This window comes from Belonocnema kinseyi, chromosome 10, assembly GCF_010883055.1.
Source record: "Belonocnema kinseyi isolate 2016_QV_RU_SX_M_011 chromosome 10, B_treatae_v1, whole genome shotgun sequence".
In the NCBI taxonomy this organism is placed as follows: Eukaryota; Metazoa; Arthropoda; class Insecta; order Hymenoptera; family Cynipidae; genus Belonocnema; species Belonocnema kinseyi.
Window position 1 is genome coordinate 18,785,195 of NC_046666.1, and position 11,079 is coordinate 18,796,273.

Below are 11,079 nucleotides of genomic sequence, written 5' to 3' on the forward strand. Positions count from 1 at the left end.
GCATTTCGGCGAAGCTTCAAAATAATGACGTAACCAGACCTAGCACACAGGCGACGGGAACAGTAGAGGCAATGCTGTTTCTTCATTGGATGCTTTAAAATACGTGGCGAAATTGGTGATAAGTGGAGGTACTACAAGTTGATCATTTCGAAAGAAGCGTCTCATACAATTAGGATAGAAATTCACTTACAGGTAAGTTCGTTTAATCCCATAATTTTAGCAGAGTTATTCAAAAAATTCCAAAGTACTTTCGAAATCTTTAAATGTGTCAAGGTGTTACAAAATATTTTGAATATTTCGAAATACTTGAGAGTATTTAAAAAGGTACCAAGGAATTTTTATCTGTTTTTTATAATTTGCAGGAATTTTAAAGAATTTTAAAGAAGTACTTTAAAAATCTTTAAAAAAAAGGTCCAGGTATCTTAAAATATTTTGAAAATATTGCTATATTGGTGAGAATTTCAAAATGTTCTAAGGAATTCGCAATTGATTTCAATAATGTAGTATGAGATTGTAAAAGGTTTAAAATTGTAGGGATTTTAAATATTTAAGGATATTTTAAAAGGTATCAAAGAATTTTCAATTTGTTTTTGAACTTTACAGAAATTTCGAAGAATTGAAAAAAATTTTGCAGGGCTATTTGAAAAATTCCAAAGTACTTTAGAAAGCTTGAAAAAAATTTCTTAGGTCTTTCAAAAGATTGTTAAGGATTTGGAAAATTTTGAAAGATTCCAAGGAATTTTCGATTGATTGCAGTAACTTAATATGAGATTTTAAGAGATTTGAAATACTTTAGGATATTTTTAAAATGTCAAGAAATTGTAAGGAATTTTCAAGAGATTTTAAAGGACTTTTAAATATTTTAGAATTTTTAACTATTTTGTACAAAATTCTTTTTGTTTTTCTTTGAAATTTGTTTTTCTACTGCAAGAAAATTAATTTATTTGTCGAAAATTTGACTATGATTAAACAATAATTTTTTATATAGAAAATATGTTTTGATGGAAAATAAATTTCTTTTATTCAAATTTCATATATTTTATAAAAATGCCTTTTTTTAGTATATAATTCAGCTTGTTGGATGAAAACTTTAACATTTTTTCTAAAATTTACCTATTTAGTTTAAATTAGTTGAAATTGAAGATCACGGGAAACATCAAAATCGCCAATTTCTTTAATTTGTTTAAAACGGGGTTCGAGATATAAATAGAAGACCACCAAAAATAAATTTACCTCTCATGCTTCTGTGTCCAGTTGCTAAATCATATTTTTTGTTAGGGAAAGCTGGAAAAGGGATTCGAGATGTGACCCATCACTCTTCTGTGACCAGTCGCTAAAACTTATTTCTTTAAAGATTTATCAGTAAAAGGGGTTCGAGATGTAATCAATCTTTCTTTCGTGACCAATTGCTACAACATATTTATTTAAAGAGAGATCTGGAAAAGGGGTTCGCGATTGGACAAATTACTGTCCTGTGACCAGCCGCTAAAATGTATTTTTTAAAGAGGTAGCTGGAAAGGGGGTTTAAGATGTGACCCATGACTCGTTTTTGACCAGCAGCTAATGCGTATTTTTTAAAGAAGGAGCTGGAAAAAGGGTGAGGGATAGAACCAATCACTCTTCTGTAAAAAGTTGCTAAGACTTGTTATTTTATAGAGGGAGCTGGAAAAGGGTTTCGAGATGTGACCAATACCTATTCTGCGCCCAGTTGTTAAAACGTATTTTTTTGAAGAGAGATCTGAAAAAGGGGTTTGTGATGTGACCAATTGCTCTTCTGTGACCAGTCGCTGAAACATACTTTTTAAGGGTTGACCTGAAAAAGAGGCTTGTTATTTGAACAATCGCTTTTCTGTGCCCAGTTGCTAAAAAGTACTTTTGTAAAGAGGGAGCTGGAAAAGGGGATCGAGATGTGACCAATCACTCTCTTGTAACCAGTCAGTGAAACGTATTTTTTCTAAAAGTAGAGCTAGAAAAGGGGTCTGTGATTTAACTAATCACTCTTCTTCTTTTTATGTTTGCCTTCTCATGTTTCTTTCCCCATTTTTATTTTCATCCAAATTTTTTTTCTTTTTTAGAAATTTTTTTAAAGAGAATCTTTCTTTTTGTTTACAATAGAAACATTTTATGGTGGTTGTCCAAATTTTTCGAACAGATTTTTAGTTTTATTTCCAGGAAGTCTATACATTAGATTAATTATTGGACGATAAATAAGATTTTAAATTTGAAATAATTAAATTACTTAGAATTATTAAAAAATAACATAGAAAAATAAAAATAAAGTTTACATACATTTTATTAAAGTAGAACTTTATTAGAGCAGAATTAACATTGGATAGCTATTAAATGTATTAATAAAAGTAAAAAATTACTTTAAGAATAATTTAATAAATTTCCTCATTTTCGTTTCAAAAATTATATGCTAATGCTAGTAGCAAAAAGTGTTGTAAACATAAATTACTTATCGCTAGAATACTCGGTTGTTATTATGAAATTTTATGAATCATCAAAAATAAATACTTATCTCTAATTTTAATCACGCGCCAGATCTTGCTTGGATCATTTATTATTAACAAAAGGGCTCAAAACAAAGCAAAAAAACATTTTATTAAATAATTTTTACTAAATTTAAGATTTGGAAGATTAGTTTAACTTAACCCGAGATGCTGGATAATGGCAGACAGATGGGTTCTTTTTCAATTGTTATCAAATATTAAATAATTATCTTTAACTGGTATTTAGCCGCTAACTTTTATTTGATAAAGTCATCAGCCATTTACTAGAATATAGTGAAATTTTACCAATTCATACATTTTGAGAGCTTTTAACTGAAAATATTAATTTTGAATAGAAAATGTAATAACTTAAGTTTTAGGTGATAAGATTAATTTTAAACTACAAAAAAACACAATTTGTAACTCATTAGTACAATTTGTGAACAAATAGTGTAATTTTTAAACAGAAATTATCAATTTTTTACGAAATAGTAAAATTTTAAGCTGAAAATAATACATTTTTATTAAAAAATTGAATATTTAAACTTTCATTTATGAGAAAAATTATCATTAGACGAATTTTCAAAAAATATGTAAATTTTCAAGCAGAGGTATACATTTTCATCTGAAACCGAAACATTTAAACTAAATGGTTGGATTTTTAACTGAGAATATAAATTTTTAAACCTAGAATGTAGGAGTTAAATTTTCATTTGATAATATTACTTTTCAACATGAAAGCAAAGCATTTCTGATAAAATAGTTAAATTTTCACCAATTAGATACATTTTAAATTTAATAATATACATTTTCTATTAAATAGTTGAGTTTTCAACTATTAAAGATGAACTTTTAAACGATAATAAAATAGCAAAATTGGCTGTTCAAAGAAAATTATTTAAAAAACAAAACAAAAAATTTTCACAAAATATGTGAATGTTCAAGCAAAGAGATGAATTTTCAACTAAAGCTTTCTGCCCAAATAGTTGAATTTTTAACTGAAAATACTAATATTAAACCAAGAATGAAATAGATAAACTTTTAGTAATGAACATTGATTCTCTAAAAAAAAATTTGTAAATACTTGAATTTTTAGCACAACTGTTAAATTTTCTACTGGGAAAGACAAATTTTTAAACAAAAATGGAACAGTTTAATTAAAATTAAAAATAAACTAATGTTTATTAACGAAAAAACTTGTTCAATAAATCTTTTTAAATTTGTAATCTGATAGATGAAATTTCAACTAAAATGGTGAATCCTAAGCCCATGAAATAAATTTTCCTCAAGCTAGATGAATTTTTAGCCAAGCAGTTTAAAAAAAATGTTCAGTTTTGTTGAGGAGATATTATATAAGAAATTTTTCAGTTAAAAATCCATTGTTGACAAAAATAATTTAAAATAGTTGAATTTATATACTTTCTTTTTTATAAATAAGCTCCTATTTATATTAACTTATACTTAAATATTTGAAAATTTTGTAAACAAAGTTTACAACGACTTTCAGAACAATTTACAGAAATTTTTCAATTTTTGTATAAAGAAATTGTACGTTATTGCAAACGGCAAGAAATTCTATCAACGTAATTTACTTATCGCTAAAATAATCTAAAAACAAAGAAACAAAAAAAGATATTTAAAAAATATTAATTAATTAAAAACCGGAAAATTAGTTCAAATTAGCCCCAAATTCTTCTGGATAATAGAAGAGGGGTGGGATTTTAAAAAATTATTGTCAATTTAAAATTCAAAAGATAAAGAAATGATTATTCTAAATAAAGTAATATAAAAATCAAATTAAGAAAATAAACGAATAATTATATCATTTTTAAATTCAATTTATCTTTTGAATCTTATTTCTATAACCTTCTTCTAATTAATATACAAGCCTTAAATAAACCCCTACATTTCCATTAAAAAATTAGTATTATTTTATTAAAAAATCAATTAATATTTCGACATTTTTGTATGTAATGTGCACTTGTGAAATAAAGATATAACATTGAATGAAAAATGTGCATTACCTAAAATATTTCTTGGCACAATTTCAGGAGATTTATTAGCACTTATTCGGGCCATAATCCCCAATCATTTAAAAAACACTTCTCTAGAAAAAAAATTATGAAAATATAAGAATTTTTTTGTGCTCTTATTTTATGCTAAAAATACAGTCAAATTAGCGGTGTAGCAGTGCAGGAATTATGCGTGTTGGTTTGACTGGCTTGAAGAACTTCTTATTCAGATTATCATTCTGTGGTATTGGTACAGTCACGTTGGCAATCAATCCATTTATCAGCACTTTAACTTTTTCATAGTGAACAGGATTATGAATTTCAGATTGGGGAATATAATGATTTTTTTTGTGAACCATAAGTGGACAAAAATCATGATATGGGATTATTCCAATAATGTACTCGTGATTCTTATCTGTTACTACCTGTTGCAGGTCAGCACGAACTGTGCCTGGCGGTATACGAAAAATGCTACCTCGATTATAAGAACTTTCAAAATGTGTAACACCAGAAAGTTGAATGGCAGGACGGTCAACTGCGACCACTTGTGTCTTCGAAAATCCGAACATCAATTCTAGAAAAAAAAGTTTGTGTTGGAAATTATTGATCTTGAGATATAAAACCGTTTAGTAGCATTCTGATCATCAGCTTCAGTGCACGGAATCTTGGGAACTTTGCAAACTGCACTTGCGTCGCGCCTAAAACCAGATTGGTCACTGTTAGCGCGCTGATTTGGAATTGTATAAATCTTCAGATTTAATATTTATATTAAATAATGACAAAGAAACGCCAAAATATAATTTTTCTGATCCTAAAATAAGATTTTTTAGTGAAAGATTCAAAAAGTTCGATTTTAATAAAAAAGAGGTTATGAATTCTGAGTTCAGAGAATTAATCTTTTTTGTTTATTACAGTGTTGAAACTTGTATCATTCGAGGTTTAAAATTAAATTTTTGCTTATTTCCGACGGAGTGACTTAATATCAAATCAGTAAAATTACCAAAAATGAATTGAGAATAATTAATTACTGCAATGATACATCTTATATCATACATTTTATTAATAACTTGTTAATGACCTGAATCACAATTATTAATTAATTATTGTCTAATATTTAAAATGCCAAATTAAAGAAATAATCTTTGTTTTTGAAGGCAGAATTAATAACGTTTTTGCATGAAAGTTGCATCATCTTTTTATCTGTTCTCCAAAATTCCAATTTAGGATTAAGAAATTACTTTGGATGCATTTTCTAATTATTATTTATCATAAATAGTAAATCTGAATATTTATTTAATTCGAAATCAGTGCGCTTACAATGACCAATCGGGTTATCGGCGCGACGCAAGCGCAGTTTAAAAAGTTTCAAGAATGGGGACACTGATCAGCTGTTTCAAATCTGTTAAGTGAGCCACCTTTTTTCGATGGTCGAGCTTTTTACACGAAAATTACTTCATTTGGTTTCCAATGATAAATGAAAAATACAATTTCAGAGGTTTCGTGAAATTCGAACGTTTTGAAAGTTATTGTTATTAATATTTTCTGCATGAATTTGGTCTTTATTTCTTTGCTATCGATTCGTTGGATTTAGATTGCTAATTATTTAAATAGTCATTTTAAACTGGACACTCTTTCGATACAGATTTTTTATTTTCACAATAACCGTAATTTATTGAAAATACAAATGAATTATTTAAACAAATGCAAATAAATATAACTTCTGTGTCTATTTTTATTTTATTTTTGATCATCGAATATCAATCTTTTTTTCGTAACGCATTACATGGAAAAAAAATCATGAAAACCTTCATCGAGTCGTAAGTTATTGCTATTTTTCGGTCGGCACTCAGCGCGCGTCACGCGTGTTGAGCGTGCCGTGGCGCAGCACACTGGGGAAAAAGTACATTTCCCGGTTCAAAATATGATTCCGGCTTAACCTGTGGACCGATTTTGGATGTTTTTGTTTCAAATCTGATATGATTTTAAAGAAAGTTGTCGAGCCTGATTTTCAATTTAGTGTTTTAATTTTTTTATAAATAAATAAATATGACGAAAAAAATGACCATTTCTTCCATTTGACGTTCCCGGTGCACGTCAATAATAGAAAAATTGTTATAATCACCGATGTTTCATAGATGTACACTATATTAAAATATTCCATCATGATACAATGAACAAACAAATTTTCTATAAACAAATTATTGTTGAAAATGTGTTTTCGATCATTTTAAATAATGTAAATTTAAAAAAAATTATATTGCAAGAAATTTGAATGGAAACGATATTTTAATAATTTAAAATCTCTCTTGAGACTATTCTTGTTCATATAATAAACAAATTTAATAAATAAATGCATTATTCAGGCATTTGTCGTCAGAACAATTCTTTTTTTTCGATGTCGATTTGTTCTTTTCAATGCCCGTCTCTTTAATTGGGAACATCATGATAATTTTAGCAACGTCCTTCATTATTTGATCAGTTTTAGTTGTTCAAAAACAAAATTATTAAACAAATGCATTATTTGGGCATCTGTTGACGAGAAGTTGTTTTTTTTTATGTCAGTCCTTTTAATTGGAAACTTTACGATAATTTCAGTAACATTCATAATTAGTTGACTATTTTTTTGTTTTTTTTTTAAAAACAAATTTAATTAAAAAATGCATGATTAGAGCATTTGTCAACGTAAAAACTCGCTTTTTTCAAAGTCAGTACTTATAATTTTATAAAAAAAAGCTTTTTTTATATTCATTACGAATAGCATTAAAAAACGAGTTTTCCCGTTGGCCAATGGCCAAATTAGGCATTTTTTATTAAAATTGTTGAAAAATTGGTAAAATTTAGCAAGAAATCATACATTTTCATGAAATTATCATAAGATTCCTAATGTTAAAAAAATTTACATAAAAAAATTAATTTTTTTGTATGAAAATTTGGCGATTATATTGATTTTTCTATTATTGGCGAGCACTGAGAACGTCAAAAAGAAAAAATGATAATTTTTTCGTCATATTTAATTATTAAAAAAAAAAATGGAAAAACTAAATTAAAAATTTTTCTAGACAATTTTTCTTGAAATTTCATCAACTTCCAAAAAACATCGAAATCGGTCGACTGGTTGAGCCGGAATCGTATTTTGAACCAAAAAATGTACTTTTTCTCCACTGTGCGCAGTGGGGCTAAATGAGTAATTTATTTAAACAAATAGAATGTTTTTTCTATAACCGAGTAGCAAGATATTTATTGTCCTTGCTGTTAAAAAAAAAACAAAAATATCTATTTGAAAATGACGAATTTAAGTATTTGTTTATAAAATTTATTTGAATAATTACAAAATGGTCTCTATTATTTCATAACTTATATCAATTTTTTTTTACATTTCAACTTTTAAAAAAACATCTTAAGTAACTATATATAATTTTCACTGAAAATCTGACAACTTTTTTATAAATATGCCACGACAACGTTGTCGAAAATTTCATAAGCTTCAATTTAAACAAAAATATAGCAAAACGGGCGCATAGTTTAAGCTGAAGTTAATTTGTCCATGGACAATAAAAAATCTGTATCGAAAGAGTGTCCAGTTTAAAATGACCATTTAAAAAATTAGCAAATTAAATCCAACGAATGAATAGCAAATAAATAATGAACAAATTCATCCAGAACATTTTTATTAACAATAATTTTTGTAAAACTGCGAATATCACTAAACTATGCAAATCTTATTTTTCATTTATCCTTAGAAACCGAATAAAGTAACTTTGGCGAAAAAAGCTCGACCGTCGAAAAAAGGTAGCTTACTTGGCAGAACGAAACAAGTTACAAAATATTTATTTAAAAAAATTGTGCAATTAAAGCACATCTAAATATTCTTTATGAATCATTTTTTCAAATTAAAGGCATAGTTTTAGGTTCAATTAAAATGAAATTATATTAAAAATGAAAAATTTGTAGAGAAAAATTCTTTTTCGGACAAAAATAAAAAAGGGGAACGAAAAATGAGAAAGAAAGATAGGAAAATTTTCTCGCCTCTGTTTTATTTCAGTCCAAAAAACAACAAATTCTTTTTGTTTCTTTTTTTTTCTTCCAATTTTTTTTTTCCTCCAATTTCCATGGAAACATTTTACGGCGGTTGTCCAAATTTGGTCGTTAGATTCTTGCTTTTATGTTTAGGAATTCTGCACAATAATTTGATTATTGGTCGTTAAATTGGATTTAAAATCTGATTTTAATATCACTTAAATTTCTTTAATTTTTACTTTTTATAGTACTGCAATTTTTATAAACGGATTAAATATGTCGGATTAAAATATAAACTCGATGAAGTATTTTTATTTAACCAATTTTTATAACAATTACATCATTTATTGTTTTGCGTAAATTTGCTAACTCTTGGTAGATATAGATTTGCACCTTGTGTGATTATTTATTAAACAGGCGATTCGCAAATTTACGGTAAACAAAAAATGCGGTGATTGTTAAAATATTAATTTAACAAAGAAAAAAAGAACACATCGAGATATTTTCGACAGGAATGCAATGGTTATGCTAATTTCTTAATCCGACAATTATTTTGCTTATAACAATGGTGGAACTCTAAAAAGTAATGAAACTGTTTGGACAATAAAACCGCAACGAGATTTTTTAAAGACGAATCTAGGAGTATTTTTATTATTTTGATATGACTATTAGTTTTTTTTTCCAAATTAATTAGACAAAGTTTAAATCCATATCCACAGGCAATCAGAAAATTTACGCTCAACAACAAATGTCGTAATTGTTGGAAAATCTGTTTTAAATAAAGACAAAAAAACTGCATCGACATAATTTCGAGAGGAATGTTGCTGTTTTGTTTATTTTCCATTATTCTAATTATTTCGTATATAAAAATATCAAAGTTATAAAGAGTAATGTAATTGTTTGAAAAATTGTGTAAAGAAACAAAAATAAAAAGCATCGAGATTTTTTGAAGAAGAATCTTAGGGCGTTTTTATTTTTTTATAAGACTATTAGTTTTTGTTCAAAATTAATTACACATGATTCAAATTTATATCCATAGGCCATCAGCAAATTTACGTTAAATAATAAATGTCGTTATTGTTGGAAAAATGGTTTTAAAAAAACCCATAAAACTGCATCGAGATATCTTCGAGTGGAATACAATGTTTTTGTTAATTTTCTAATCCGACAATTATTTCTTTTATAGCAAGTGCAAAGCTATAAATAATAATGCAATTGTTCAAAAAAGATTTTTGATAAAAAACTAAAGAATAGCATCGAGATTTTTTGGAAACGAATCTAGTGGTGTTTTTATTTTTTTGATACGACTATTAGTTTTTTTTTAAAATTAATCACACATGTTTCAAATCCATATCTGTGGCAAACTTCAAGGTCGTCTGAAGAAAGGATTTTAGTTAAGAAAAAAATTTAATTCAAAGTAATTCAGAAAATAAATATGTATTTAAAAATGTCGGTCTCAATGCGCTACTAGAATGTGCCCGCGCGGCGGGCAGATTTGAAACAAGTGAGTAAATACTTTTTAGTCAAAAAATTAATTATAAAAAATAAAAACAGGATTTTTCGACAAAATAGTTCAATATTTAGCCGAAGAGTTGAATTCTTCATTGATAAATTAAGCAATATTTTGAATAATTGAACAATTCGATCAGACCATACAATAGGTGGCGCTGCTTTAAGTTTTAGTTGCCACGTGTAGCAATGTGGAATTGGGGCATTAGATAATTAATGAGATTATCAAAATTCATAAATTTACAGAGCAATGCGTTTGGGGAACTAAACTTTATTTGAACCGGAATTATTTGTAAGCGAAAAAAGTCTAAAGTACTACAAATAGGAATGTTTTTAAATAGATAAATGATGTTATATTTACCAACAGGTTTTGCGAGAGTCACCAAGGTCAAGGTTAGTGTAAAAATCTCTGTCCTCATTTTTCCAAAATGAAGAATTTTACAAACCTTTGATCAAGATTTGTGATAAGAGTTGCACTAATGAATGTTCTTCCAAGTTTTTCTGTACAACTTGTACTAGTTGCTGTCTTATTTGGCCTTCTACATTATTTTTCTATTATACGTGTGTTTTGTAGGCAATAAAAGTTTTGAAATAATTCAGAATAATGACATGATAAGGTAAAATTAAGACGTACCAAGGAAAGTTTTCAGGGAATGTAAAAATAAATAACTTGTCGAGCGGCATGACAATGTCTGATTACATTCTTCGATGATAATTATGCAAACTATGTACGATTATCAACAGCAGCGACTACACTTTATTAAAATTATATTAAATTATTTTAAATTATTAAAAATTATTATTAATAAATAACTTAATAATAATAATAATAAATGAAAATAATTAAAATCTTGTTTTCATTTTAATTGAATAGTTATGTTATTTTTTATAATTGGTAATTTTTAAATGAAATAAAATAAGATTGGATGGTTTTTAAATTACTTTATAGAAACGGAATGTAATGTTTATTATATTTATTCTTATTGCACAAAATTTGTAACATGTTCTGGAGGATTCATATTGTAACTTAAGTCAAATAAATAAAAATC

The 11,079-nt window shown here is 26.8% G+C and overlaps 1 protein-coding gene across 1 annotated transcript; it reads right to left on the minus strand.

Annotated features, from left to right (window-relative positions):
• Positions 1-4,465: 4,465 nt before the first annotated feature.
• LOC117182089 lies at positions 4,466-10,541 on the minus strand. The gene is made up of 2 exons (XM_033375115.1): positions 10,392-10,541; positions 4,466-5,078 (listed from the first exon to the last, which is right to left on the minus strand). Exons 1-2 carry the CDS (start codon positions 10,447-10,449, stop codon positions 4,669-4,671), a joined length of 468 nt encoding a protein of 155 aa, XP_033231006.1. The 5' UTR covers positions 10,450-10,541; the 3' UTR covers positions 4,466-4,668.
• Positions 10,542-11,079: the final 538 nt, after the last annotated feature.

Coding starts and splice junctions, on each gene's coding strand:
- LOC117182089 (XM_033375115.1), bottom strand. CDS start 10,449: ATGAGGACAGAGATTTTTACACTAACCTTGACCTTGGTGACTCTCGCA. Junction 5,079..10,391: donor GACTCTCGCAAAACCTGTTG/GTAAATATAACA, acceptor TTTTTTTTCTAG/AATTGATGTTCGGATTTTCG.